This window comes from Crocuta crocuta, unplaced genomic scaffold, assembly GCF_008692635.1.
Source record: "Crocuta crocuta isolate KB4526 unplaced genomic scaffold, BGI_CrCroc_1.0 scaffold36, whole genome shotgun sequence".
NCBI lineage: Eukaryota > Metazoa > Chordata > Mammalia > Carnivora > Hyaenidae > Crocuta > Crocuta crocuta.
In genome coordinates, this window is record NW_027532203.1 from 4,486,462 (window position 1) to 4,501,172 (window position 14,711).

Genomic DNA, 14,711 nt, shown 5'->3' on the forward strand with positions numbered 1-14,711 from the left:
TCATACTGTCCCTTTCATAAGCCTATCTGCCTGCGAGAACCAAAACTCTTAACTTTTCTTTGTGACTCAGAGTCATGACTAATAACACACTGTGCTGGAGAGGTGGCTATTATGGTGGCTGGAAAACAAAGGCACTAAAATATGTCTTCTTGAAAAAGTTCATTTCAGCCTTTTTTGGTCATTTGCTTTTCTCTCATAAAATAAAGGAGGATGCTTGCTCCTTGTAATTCACTGGCCCTTTACTCCGGGACATTCCTGCGCCAGAAATCCATTTCACTTTGCCGGCCCCCCTCCCGGGATGCACAGAGGCTGGTTAATCCCCTGACAGCAGCTCCTGGTTTCCAAACTGCAGCTGGCTCTGGATAGACCCATCTATTCCGTTGATGGGAATTTCTGCCTAAATGCCTTTAGCTTACACTGTTAGCTCAGCCTATACTCTCCAGGACAGCAATGTCCTCTTTCAATGGCCCCTAATTTTCCGTGTTGCATTCCTAGAAATATTCCAGTTCACACAATCCTTCCTCTTCCAAACTATGGATTCCGTTTTGGAACCCTCCAGAATATGCAAGTGGGCAAGCCTAGATTCAGAGCGAGCTGCACAGGATCACAAAGTCACCAGCGAGCAGAATCACCGATGGAAGAATCTAAATTACAGATGTCCCACTCAAATCCTTTTCTGAACATGAATACTTAGTCTCCTTGACTACACTTGTGAGCTCCCGCTTAGGAACATGTTTGCAGATCTGCCTCAGCACCAAGGAGATTCAATTACTGCTCAATGACTGCTTCTAGGGAATTAAAAATACCCAGAACTGTCCTTTTAAAGTCAAATCCTCAAAAACGAATAAAGACTCACTATTATCTGTTGGAGAGTTCCGGCACCATCTATCTACTTTATTAGCCATGAAGTTATCAGACTTGGCCAGATCCAGAAATTTTATCTCACTCGAAGACTCCTAAATCTGAATCCATCTATCTGTTTCTGTAGATTCAGCAGACATCCAGGAGAATGAGTAGATTCTCATGATAAAATGCACCCAAGTTTTGCCTAGTTAGCCTTATTAAAGGGAACACAAGGTTACAGCATAACTGAGAACTCTCCACAGGAAAAGAGATCAAGTCCCACAGTATTCATGACAACAAAAACCACGTGTCTACAGCCACCCACATGTGGTGCGGTGCACACTTGGCCCCTGAACAGCACAGGTTTGAACTGCATAGATTCACTTATACCTGGATTTTTAAAAATATAATACAGTACGGTACATGTATTTTCTCTGAGGATTTTCTTAATAACTCTTTTCTCTAGCTTACTTTATCATAAGAATACAGTATATAATACATACATAATGTACAAAATGTTTGCTGATTATTTATATTATTGGTCAGGCAGGTTATTAGTGGTTAAGTTTTTGGGGGGTCAAAAGTTACATACTGATTGAAAAAAATTTTTTTAATGTTTCTTTTTGAGAGAGAGAGAGACAGAGTACAAGTGGGGTTGGGGGGCAGAGAGAGAGGGAGACACAGAATCTGAAGCAGGCTCCAGGCTGTGAGCTGTCAGCGCAGAGCCCAATGTGGGGCTTAACTCATGAACCGTGAGGTCATGACCTGAGCCAATGTCGGACATTCAACCGACTGAACCACCCAGGTACCCCTACACACAGATTTTTGGCTGTGCAGAGGGTTGGCGTCCCAACACCCATGTTGTTCAAAGGTCAACTGTATTTTGATATGAATGTAAAGGTAAGAATAATTCTTTGAATGATCTTGAAACGTTCCTCTTTTTGTCAAGGGAATGATAGAGCCCTGATCAATTACAACTGAACAATCCCATTTTCTCACAATTCCATTACTTCTCTATAACTATCCCAGCAGGAATTCATTATAAACTAGGTACAAAGAACAAGTGTTTTTTAAAATGAGGATAAAAGAACACAAGGTAAAGGAAAGGAGGATGAAAAATGTTCTCTGTCCTGATCTGGGCGATGGATACAGGAGCATACGCACATGTGAAAATTCACCGAGCATTATGCTGAAGGGTTGTACGGTTTTTCCACTATAAGCTATATCTTGATTAAGAAGGTTGTTTTTTTTTTTTTTTAAGAGGCCCCTGGGTGACTCAATTGGCTAAGTGTCTGACTTCGGCTCTCGTTATGATCTCATGGTTCATGAGATGGAGCCCTGCATTGGGCTCTGTGCTGACAGCGTGGAGCCTGCTTCAGATTCTGTGTCTCCCTCTCTCTGACCCTCCCCTGCTTACACTATCTCTCTCCCTCTCTCTCAAAAAAAGTAAACATTTTTTTTAAAAGTTTTTTTTTTTTTAAAGGACATGGAGAGAAGAAAATTGAAAATCCACAGGTGAAGGTAGTACTTAAAATTCCTTAAATTTTCTTTTGTTCATTAAATGAATATTTGTTTGGCACCCTGTTTTATTCCAGACACGCTGCAAGATGCTAACACTGTAATTAAGACATGATCACTGGACACAGCATTCATAACCTAATAGTGGGGACAGGCAAAGAAACAAGAAATTATAACACAGTGTGTGATGAGTACTGACAGGAATAAGCACAGGGAGCTCGTACACACGGTCAGGTATACAAGTCACTTTAGGGGAAAGAGAGTTCTTATTGCCCGTGAAAAATCTCACATGTGGAAACATATCTCCAATGTTTATTTTAAGGCAGAAAGACCCATCATTATTTTCTTCTTCAAAAGAACACAAAATGAAACTCAACTTTTTTGTCTTTCTCATGAGGTCTACTAAAAGTTCAATCCTTCGTATCATCTCTAAAGTTATGGTCACTCATAAAAATAAACATTAGCAGAGGTCACAGTGATGCAGGCGGTCAGGCTAGGAGCATTTCAGAACAATGCACAAGGGCTCTGAGGCAAACAAGAGGTTCCAAAGTAAGTTAACACCCAGGTAACTTAGAGCTGTCTGCAGGGAAAGGCTGCACGTGGCCACTCTCACTTAACGTGAGCCCCCTCATCAATCAAAACAATTTCTTTAACTACTTAGTGAAAGGAGCTGCCTAGAAAATGTCTGTTCGAAAGGACATAATGTAAATGCAAGGAGAAAACCGTGGTAAAGGTAAGAACAGCTGGTTAGAAAACAACAACAGGAACCAAGCAAACCCAAGGAGAATGATGCCTGTCACTCAGTCACACATACATGAAAGCAAGAGAGGACCCTAAGGTAATTCCGCTAAGACTGCGCACACGTCAAGCCAGTGGCAGACGCCTCCTGTGTTACAGCTACACCCCCAACACGTGCATGTGCATGACTCCACGCTCTTCTCTCCAGAAAGCAGTCGAATGAATGAAGAACCTACAGTTCTTGTCCTGACCCCACATCCTACTAAACGGAGAAGCGGCTGGCAAAGCCACAGCCTTTGTAAATCTCAGACGGGGGTGCGGGAACCCCACACAAGCGGTCTCCCGCTGCATAAGACAGGCCTGCCGACGAGAGGGCGTCCACGACTCCCGTGAACACCGAGGACCACAAGGCTGCGTTCGTTACCTGTCGGCCTTCATCAGAAGGTTCGGCGGCAGCTCCAGGAGCTGGTTGTGCTGTACGTCCAGGACCTCCACCGAGGTCCTCTCCAGCCTCTCGGGGAGCCTCGCCAGCTCGTTGTGTCCTGCCAGCAGCTTCCGGAGACCGCCGCTACAAAATAAGCTGCGCAAAGGGGGACACAGACAGAAGGCAACTTAAATAGAGCTAATTTGGGATAAAGAATAAAAAAGGAACAGGAGTCAAAGACTTAAAACGAGCTCTCTGAAGAAACAGATTCATTCAGAGCACCTGCAGATTCATATGAACATAAGCTCAAACTTAGAGCTCTTATATTTCAGTGCTTTACATACTGCATAGATAAATAAGTAAGTAAATAAATGAGAAAACTTATGAGCAGGAATATTTAACAAAGCAGCTCTACTTAGAGAAAGAGAAAAAGCAAGTTTCATAGGAGACACTGAAGAGAACAGTCTACCCTTGTTAGACTCACAAGGTGAGCTTTAAAAGGCTGGAGGCTTCCCAAGGTAGGGCTCGTATCGCCTGGAACACGGGTGTTTTACCCACAACAGATTCTGAATAAATACAGTCAATCAATTTTAACTATAGGATCCACATTAGATAAGGAATTCTTCGATCCAATTAAACTTTTACAAAGGCCAATGGATAAAATGTTACATTTTTCCTCATTTCCATTTCACAATTACAATTATTTCTCCTTTTCTTCAATCCCTTCTCTCTGGTTTAATCCTAGGCCAAACAGAGACCCCTCTCCTAAATAGAAGAAAATACACTCAATCCACCATTTTCTCTTGAATCTCAGAGAGCTGTTTGGAACCTTGGCTGTGTTTCTTCCATGGGTTATCAAAATGGAAACAAAGGCTGAATACTTTTAAATCAAGTATAAATCCGTTTTATGACCAGTTCAGACTTCTTCACCAGTTGTAGAGAACAAAATGGGCCCTGGGGTCAAACACAGAAGAGGCGGGGGCTAGGGAGGGAGGTCCCTGTGAAAAAGTGAAGTTATAATTTGCATCGGGAGCATCTGGAGTGAGAATTCATTTGCACTGCTGTCAAGGAGCGAGGCTGCCTCATCTTCCAGCACTCTGACCTCACTGACGGACGGCCAGAGCTGTTAAAACCACTCCACGTTACGGTGTAACTTTTTTCACTTTGAATATCAAAGCTAGATCCTTTGCTCACACAGACGCAATCAACCTGTCTCAAGGCCGTGATAGCACAGGCTGCCAGGAAAGGTATCTGACATGCCTGACTTTGAAGGTTTAGCTACCAGTGTAACACGCAAGGGTAGCCGGGATGGCCAGTCACAGCTCTCACAGGGGGCAGTCCCTGCCGTTCGCCTCACACCAATAATTCAGGACTTGGTTCACCAGTCTTACAGTCTCTCTGGGCCTCGGGTACAGCTCAGGATTCCCAGGGTAGATGTATTATTTATTATTCACACACACACACACACACTTTACCCTTAAATAAATGAATGCCTGAAAGACAGATGAGAAAATCTTTATGTTGATTTTTCCAGATAAAAAAGTAGATTTTATAACTACAGTACAAGTCTTATCTGCTAATTACTGGACTTAGCTAAATTCTTTTGGATATTGTCTAAGCACTGTTTTCCTTTTAATACATGTCCACTTTTAAATATTAATTTGTCTTGTGAAGTCCTTCACATACAAGACTTAGATAAACAAAGCTTGAATATCAAATTAATGTCTAATGACGTGCTGTCTTGCCTGAATATTAGATGAGTGACAGAGCTGACAGAAAGTGTGCAAGTAAACACCACAGATACGAAAACCATGTATTTTTTGTCCTACATATTACACACACACACACACACACATTATTTAATTCCTTGACAATAGGGCATTTAGAATTTGTTTTGAGTAAGTATCCGTTTAGATCTCCAAAAAGCATGACTAATGCAGATTCAATCAAAGATGAATTAACTCTGCAGAAAACTGGATAAAATATCAGTTATCTTGTTTGTTTAATTGTTGGGTTTGTGCACAGAATGTCTTTGTTGGAGCCTAGTGGGAAACAGAGGCCTTAGATGCCAATGTGCTGTCTGTTGGATTGGATGTCGAAGTGGGGAAGAGAACAGAGAAAATAGAAGAAAGGTAACATTGCAAGATTTTTCCAACAAATTTCCCCCCCATGAGTAGTGGCCTATTATGATTATTGCTGTTTGTCTTCTGAAAGGGTCCCTGTCTCTCACACTGCTGTCCCCAAGTCACATCACCAAAGTCCCCTTGATGATGGTGATGGGCCACACAGGGTCACCTACATGCTCAGAAAACACAAAACTCTAAAGCAGAAAGCATTTTCAAATAGAACTGAAATTTGAGGTACAGCATATGGCCAAGGAACAAAGTAAAATTAACTGAGCTTTCCAGGGACTGAAATGTAACCCAGATTCCTTTTATGAGATCTACATTCTAACAGTGTTAACCAACAAGAAAGCTAATGCAAGCCACAAACATCATTTAAAATGTTCTAGTAGCGACATTAAAAAAAGTGAAAAGAAACAGATAAATTTATTCTTACATTTTATTTGACTTAATATATCCAAAATATTATTTTGACATGTAACTAATATACAGTATTATTGAGATATTTTGCATCTTGTGTGTATTCTATACGTGAGCAATTTTCCATTCGGACGAGCCACACTCTGAGTCTCCGTGGTGACATGTAACTCATGGATACCACAGTGGACAGCACAGATACATGCTCATATAAAAGATAAACAGCATTTCTACCATCACAGAAAATTTTACAGGATAACACTGGAATAGCCTACCTTTTGTTATTAATTGCACACCTAGTCATTAACAGTCAATACTATTGTCTTCTAGAATTAGTTAACCTGAAGGTATTTGTAACCATGGATGCTAGACATGATCGCATGGCCGTCTTACAAATCTTGCCATTAAAATTTACGTAATTTATATTCAGAGAAAAGAGAAGGGAAGAAAAGTCCTTGGACCTTTACTCCCAATTTCATACCAAGAAGAACAGAATCTAGTTTGCTCTTTCCAGGTCGAGTGATCTAAGAATCTTTTTTTCCAAGGTTAGGTATGAGGAAAACCAAAAATTATTTGTGGGGAAGGCAGACATGCCAAGTCAAGAGACAGAAGTGGAAGATTCTGAAAAACTGAGATTACAGAGGCGAAGCCATCGTATTGCTGGCGGAGTTCTCAACCTTACTTGTTGAACAATGCCCCCTAGGCTCGGCCCGGTGCGGCTCTGGAAAGCCTGGCTGACGAACTCTCGCCCCACTGTCCACTGCGTGAAGAAAGTTTGTGACTCAAAGACACTACAGGAGGTAAAAGATACTAAAAATAAGGTTTGAGACAAATTCTTTTAGGAGTTCATAATAACAAGCTAAATTATTTAAACACTGCTAATCTAATTTGAGATCCTCTCACTTGATCTGTAATACTCACCGTGCAGGAAGTTCGCATATTTGATTATGGCTAATATCCAAAACCTCCAGCTTTCGGCTTTCGCATACCCACTCAGGCACATTTTCTAAGCAGTTCCTAAATATAAGAATACACATTTTTTTCTTTTGATTGGAATTTGGTCAAAAATATGGTTTGAAACTCTAGTTACCTAGAATAAATAAAACTTCAAATGACATACTAAAGTATAGTGACTATTAATCACAAGGATATGTATATTCACTTTAGATTCACAAATGAAGTGTGACAAAGAATAGTAAAGAAGAAGTACTAAAGGACATAGCTACAACATTTCTAAAGTCTTAAGAAAAAAAAAAAGTGTGTGTTTCAGAATTGTTATCCTAAAAAGCCTGTAAGCCCAGGCAAGTTTAGTGAGAAGATGTTTTCTACTGGAAGAAACAAATGAACAAGCAAACATACACATCCTTTCAGTTAAGTCAAATGGCATAAAATAGTTTTATTTTCCAATTACTTTTTTACCCTTAACATTTTTAAAATGCTTCCCTACACTCGTAGGCATCATGAGATCACAGATAAAAGGAAAGGAATGACAGCAGTGAAAAGGTACAATGACTCTTAAGACTCAGAATTATTACTTAAAAACATTAACTGAGGCATTTAATGGGAACCATAATTACCAGAAACGAGTGAACTAATGCTGGCTTTATTATTAAATGAACTGATCACTTCTTAGACAAATCTACTACAATGAGTACCTCCCTAGTAATGGATGATTAGCCTTTTTTTTAAAATATGTGAAATGACCAGGCATAAAGAATGGAAAATGCTATATGTACATTATGAGCAGATGAACAAGTCCATGAAAATACGATGCTTGGGACGGGACTGTATTAGAGCAAAAGTGAAAACAGTTGTGATATTAAAGGTGGTGTTGGCCTTCTGTATGACTTAAACATCATGCTCTTTAATTTTGCTGGAATACTACCTTTTCAATTAAAACACAGAAAAGGTGGCATTATTTTTTGCTCAGTGTCTGTATAGGTACACATAGTTCTGGCTTTGAAGGCCAGAAGATTGACACAATTTTTAAATTTTATTGTAGTGAACCCCTAAAACATCTTTCTAAGATAGGAGAGTGAAAGCCCCTGTCACAGTAAAGAACCTGGTTATACAGCAATAAAACTCAGAGAAGCTATAAACATAACTGGGAACTTTGAACTGGGGACTTAGTAAACACCAGGATGGAGAACAGCCCAGTTCCTGTACCTGACATAGATACAAAGGAGGAGGAGGTGAAACTCTCAGAGCTATGTCAGGGGAATCTGGTCTTCTAAGAGAAAGTCCTATAGTTGGGAGGGCGAATGCGGCAGACATGTTACAGTGAAGATTCGGGACATGAGAGTCAAAAAGCAAGATGAATAGCATGTAAGTGGCAGAATTCAGGGAAAAGCAAAAGAGAGTGTTTCCAGTTAAGTCTCACTTAGGGGTTTTAATGGGAACCATTTGCTAATTACATCCTGTAAACAAAAGGTAAACAGATTTACTCTATGGCCGACTGTCTTACAATACATCCGTTCAAGGCATTTATATATATTCATGTATGCAAACTGCACTCCAGTACCATTCTTATTCAAAGGTTGAAGATAATGCAGTGTTCAAGATTGATAGAAAAAATAATATTTTAATCAAGTAATGATCTGACTAAAAGGTTTTAAAACTAAACTGACATGAATTTAGTAGAAAATGCATGTAGCACTACTCATAAAGTATTTTATATTACAAATTTATGATAAAATTGTAATTGTAATAATTCTAACACTTTCTTACGTAACTGACTGAGAACCTTATTACAATAACTAGGTTTGTGTGTTTTCATGACGAAAGGCAAATTCTGCACCTGACCAATTACATGGCAATTATATTGGATTTTATACACTAAAATGAATTAACGGTTGTTGAGTGGGCCACCAACCCCCATGTACCATGGCTATTCAGAAAATTTTGCTTTTTTCTTTTTTTTAATGTTTGTTTATTTTTGAGGGACAGACTGACACGGACTATGAGCAGGGCAGGGGCAGAGAGAGGAGACACAGAATACAAAGTAGGCTCCAGGCTCTGAGCTGTCAGCACAGAGCCCAACACAGGGCTTGAACTCACAGACCATAAGATCATGACCTGAGCTGAAGTCGGATGCTTAACTGACTGAACCACCCAGGCCCCTCTATTCAGAAAATTTTGGATATTTCCTTTGGAGTTAAGTTAAAAGTAAATTTCAGTTTTAGTGTGTTAATTCTTAAAGTCTAATTTGTATAAATACATGTTTTATGCCTTCTGGAAAAAGTCTACTATAATATTTGTGAGAACTGGAGTAAATATGACACATTGCAGTAGTGATTTTCTATAAAAGGTGAGATGGTCTGCCTGTTTGCAAATGAGCTAATAACTAAGTAGGCTGGATGGAAATCCTACCTAGGTAGGCTTAGTTGCTACTTTCTAAGGGTTCTTAGCAAGAAGATGTGGGTACAGAATAACAGAGGGAAGGAAAAAAAATTAAAGAGATATAGCACAATATGTTTTTTAATGAAATTAACATCATTTCAGAGAAAGACAGAAGATCTGGTTAATATAATTAAGGAACATCTAGAACTTCCAGCCATAAACCCTCAACTCACTAATCTTTCAGGCCCAAACATGGTGGTCAGATTGGGTCCACGGGGATATAATACCTTAATTCTTTTAAGTTTAGTACACAAATAGTATTTTAACTGACAGATATTTAAATACATTTTTCAGAGGATAAGTAAAAACTATTGAATTTAATTTGTAATATTTACAGTAAAAATATATAAAACATTTTTAGGCATAAGCTCAGATAGGATCATCTAAAGAGCTTTCAAGCAGACTCTAGAGTATTCTAGGACTTGGCTTCTTACCTTGAAACGTCCATGTAGGACAGATAATTTGGAACTGGGTAAACATCCAGTTGTACAAGTTCTAGGAGACAGGAAGAAAACACAAAGACATTACCATTCAAGTCACACAGAGACTCTTTTTGTATACAGAACATCATTACTGCGCTTTATTCTCCATTGTTTACATTAGGAAGTACAATACATCCATTTGTTAAACTTGGAAACTACAGGAAAGTACAGAGAACTTCCAATTTAATCACAAGATCTTATTCAGAGACTGAAATAAACCACTCATTCTATTTTCCTACCTTTTCCCTAACCACTCACTGTGGTTCTCCTCTTGTTATGCATGCTGAATGTTTACCTGGAAGATTAACTTTTAACATTTAGATTTCCTTCCAGAAAACCACATTCGTCTGGCTTCTGCCTTTTTCACTCTACTGAAACAGCGCTCTTAAGGGTCACAAATGATCTCCTCTACTCAAATCTGAAAACCCTTCCTCAAAACTGTATGAAATGTGATACCAGCAATCTGCCTAGGGCTTTGTTTCTTAGACAGAGTAGTTTCTAGATGTCCTTCTGCTTCTCCAAACACTTACCCTGCAGTTCACAAGCTCAGCGCCTGACACCAGCTGTGAGGGCTTTCTAAGTGTGCTGTTGGTGCCGGCTCCCTTCTCTTTCCCAGTTACCTTACTTCCACAGTTGCAGATACACCTCTAAACAGATGAGTCTCAAATCAACATCTGTAGTCTTGACTGCAAGTTCCCATCTGCTCCCAGGAAAACCAGTCCACTGATGGGGATCAGCGGGGTGGTGAGGACTCCACTCTGTACTCTACTCTAATGGGAACAGTCTTACAGCATCCTTTCCATCACATGTCCCTCCACTTAAGCGTCTCCACGGGTTCTCTATAGCTTACTTACTGCACTAGCTTCAAAGCCATGCATCCCGTAATTACTTCTTCCCATTTTCTAGCAGGCACCTAGGAGTTCAGGATTCCCTGTCTTCTCCCATCTGCCAAACAGACCACATTCAGATTCTTTCCTCTCCCACACTCACTTTGTGCCTCCTGGCTCTCCAAATCCTATAACCATTCAGTGACAGAGACCTATCGCCATTTGAGGTTTAGCTGGTTTTTCCAGTGAGATGACAATAATTAACTCGTTTTGAAAACAGAATCTCCTATCCTTCAGAACTCCTGCAGGACATGATGCAGAGACGAGGTGCTTGATTAACACCGTTCAACTTAGAGTACTAAATACTAGTTTTCACTCGGTTTTCTGATTGCAGGGAATCAAATTCCTCCCATTAGCAAACACATGTCCACGTGATCTTTTCTTTTTTAGAAATGTCATGGTTTCTAGATTCTGAAGAAGAGAACTCATTAAATGAGCAAGACTTTTGTGGTGTCCCTGTGGAGATATAATTCAGGTCTCTCTTAGGATTAGCTCCTTTGTTAGTGGAGCATGAAATCTGAGACCCTGAATCGAGTCCAGAACGGACCTTCCTTTCCGTTCTCACTCTCCAATAGTAAATCATGGTTCCAGATTTACTATCCTAACAAGGTAGTCCAAGAAATAGTTTATTAAGGGCCTTCAAGCGGAGAAGCCAAATCAAACAAGATGAGAAAAACAAGTTGGAAACTGTAAAATCTTCTATTCTGATTCCTTTAAATACCATACCAGCATTCTGCTTTTATTATTTTTATCCCAGGAAAATTTGACACTTATTTTATTAAATGAGCTGAGTAAAATCAAAGCAAGGCATCATCATATCAAAGTGATGAGGGTGCTGAGTAAATTCTTGGAACCAAAAGAGAAACTTTGATGTGGTATACGTTACATACCATTAGAAGAGGCATAGAGTGCTTTTAGGAAGTAGCCACAGATGTTTAATGTCACCAGCTGATTCCTTTCACAGTGCAAAACTTCAATGTTGTTGAAAATCATAGCATCAAGATCACTAAGCTTATTGTCTCGCAGATCAAGCTGAGTGACGTGCTGGAGAAAGTCCACTTCATCTGCTATTAGCCTCCTAATTATGTTCAGTCTTGAGGAGAAAGGACACAAACAGAGACTATAATTAACTGCAATGCTATAAATAAATGGCCACACCCTGATACGGTGAGGTGAGGAGAAGCGGTGCAAGCCTCACTATATTCTAGTCTTCCATCATTTCTTTAATGTCTGCATCTGGACTTCCTTAACTGGCTAGATTCTTTGGCTATTTTTAGCTACAACTCCATGAAGGTCTTAATCTTAACAATATATTCTGAAACACACTTTGGACAACTTAGGCTGGATGAGAAGCACACACATCGATTTTACCTTAATTCATTGCCAGAGGAAAAAAATCCACTTAATCATTAATTTCCACAGAATTTGGTTGAAAGAACACAAGAAGCAGAACCCAGAACAACCCATTAGGCACGTTAAGACTACACTGAATATTTAAGGAAGGAGAAAGGATATATGAGCAGGGAGATGAGCAGAATTTAAGGGAAAAGGCATCGGTGGTGGGGGGTGGGGGAGAGGAAGGGAATGAATGGGAGCCACATATGCACCAGAGATAAAAATGCAAACATCTGGATTTTTGGCTGCCTTACACCAAGGACTGATTACCAAAACTATCTCCATCATTAAAATATTGCTTGAAAGAGTGAAGCACAGAAAATACTGACATTTGGCATCTAGGATTCGCGGAGAAATTACAAAACAAAGGACAATTAATGGGACCAACAGATCTAGGGCAGAGCAAGGCACAGGGAAAAATGGCCGGACCTCAGCCACGAGAATCAGTCAGAGGACAGACTGACGTTGTGGCGGACAGGCTGCCAAGAAGATAAGGGCACAGTAATGGGGACGAGGAATCAATACAGTGAAGACACACTTCACTTCAAAAGGGAGAAAAAGAGATGAAAATCTCAATTCCCGGTCTGCTAGCCTACCCCCAACTCTTTCACAGACAAACAAGAACCCTGCACTTCTCACAAAAGCCAGCAAAGTGCTGAGACAATGTACTTGGGCAGCAACAGCATTAACACGACGGCTGGAGCTTAGGTAGAAGCTAAAGGTTCTTGGCTGTGACGTTCTGCCCTTTGAAAAAATAAAATGATGAAAACTGAATTATTACTAGCAATACCATAAAGTCACTGAAACACAAGGATGAGTGACAGACAGCAAGGAGCTAGGCTTTGTCCATCTGAAAGCACAGCATATGGCCTCTTTAAATGTCCCCAACAGGATATTTGTTTTTTGCTTCTTTTCTTTTTTTATTCCAGGTTGTAAGATTTAAAAATTGGCCTCAACCCAGCAATTTGCCTATTTCCAAATGCTCAGTAGATTCCTAGAATATGTACACAGAATTAAAAATAAATCTCATTTTGGATACAACAGACTGTAGGAATTGAAAAATAACGTCCCATGTTCTTCCTAATTGACACTGTAAGTAACTTTCCTATTGTGGCACCATCATCTTCACCTGAAAGAGCTCCCTCCTGTAATTCCACTCTATTAACAATAAAATAATTTAAGGGTTTGTCTAATGAGGAGGCAAAAGAAAATCTACAACGGGACGGAAATGTTCAGTTTAAATTGCCAAGTCTTATCGGGATGCAAATATCAAGTTTCCAGGCTCACACAATAATATAGTTATTTAGGATGAACTTTCGAAGAGGCAAGATGTGATTAAAATTCCCTCGCAATAATCCCCTCAGCTAACAGAGCCATTTTATTTATTTCACAGATATTCACTGAGAATTACTTTGTGTGGAAGGGCATTATATTCTAGTTCCAGCTTGCTGCTCATTGTATGTGACCTTGAACAAGTCACCTAGTAACTCTGGTTAAGCCTAATTCTAATCTGTATAATGGGGATAACACCTTACTTGTCCTATGAGGCAGGTGAGAAAGTCAAATGAATATATGTGCCTTGAGTTTGCAAACAATAAAAGGTCTGGCGGTGATCAGGATGATGCCTCATGGCTTTGTGTCAATAAGAGACGAATAAAACAAGGGATCTGTCAACAGATTTAGTACTTTAGCGAGGAATGTCGTATGCTTTAAAACACAAAGACTACAGGTATGTGAGAAGTGCCACAACTGATGTATGAAATACAGAGAATGGTCAGAAAAGATGCAGTTGAGGACAAGGCACCTCATTTGAATCCCAAGGGGAGGCAGAATGGGACAGACGTAAATGGGCAAAGCAAGCAGTGCACGAGTTAGGACAGAACGGCCTCTGGACTGAAGAGACAGGGAGAGCTCCACACACGAGTGCAGGAGAGCAGGGCATGCAAGAGTCTACAAGGAGGGGTTAGTCAATTAAGATACCAACTAAGTGCTAACACTGGCCAACAAGGATACAGCAGCTGTTGGGTTACCTGGGTGAATGAGCTCTGTGCTAGACATTTTTTTTAAGTTCATTTATTTTGAGAGAGAGAATGCGTGTAAGAGGGAGCAGGGGAGGAGCAGAGAGAGGCCTGGAGGAAAGCAGTTACTTCGGCACAATCAGTCAACATTTAGGGGGTCCCGTGTCTACTTCCTACTTCTGTTATTTAAATATCCTGTAACCGATCTCATCTAACAAGATCCAGTTAGAACTAGAAATCTAGGTGGCTCAATTTAAAAGGGCTTAAATTCCTTAATATTGAAAGTTTTCTAAGTCTAAGTGACTCAGCGACAAATAATGTTGACAATTTAGAAAGAAAATTAACAAGAAAAAGTGTTCAGTGTCTCCTCTGTCACATTTGAAAAAGTTCTCGACTTCAGACCAAGTATTATCCTTTGTCTTCCTGTGATGAAGAACTGGTTCCCAAATTGCTAACCAACACTTCCC

The 14,711-nt window shown here is 39.9% G+C and overlaps 1 protein-coding gene across 1 annotated transcript in view; it reads right to left on the minus strand.

The window, feature by feature from the left end:
- The window catches only part of PHLPP1 (PH domain and leucine rich repeat protein phosphatase 1), a 213,732-nt gene that overhangs the window by 38,995 nt on the left and 160,026 nt on the right, over positions 1-14,711 (minus strand). Inside the window, exons 8-11 of the mRNA XM_077777552.1 lie at positions 11,722-11,924; positions 9,897-9,957; positions 6,985-7,080; positions 3,524-3,679 (exon numbers count right to left, since the gene is read on the minus strand). Of these exons, the coding sequence (XP_077633678.1) occupies positions 3,524-3,679; positions 6,985-7,080; positions 9,897-9,957; positions 11,722-11,924 (516 nt within the window). The remainder of the gene's footprint in view (positions 1-3,523; positions 3,680-6,984; positions 7,081-9,896; positions 9,958-11,721; positions 11,925-14,711) is intronic.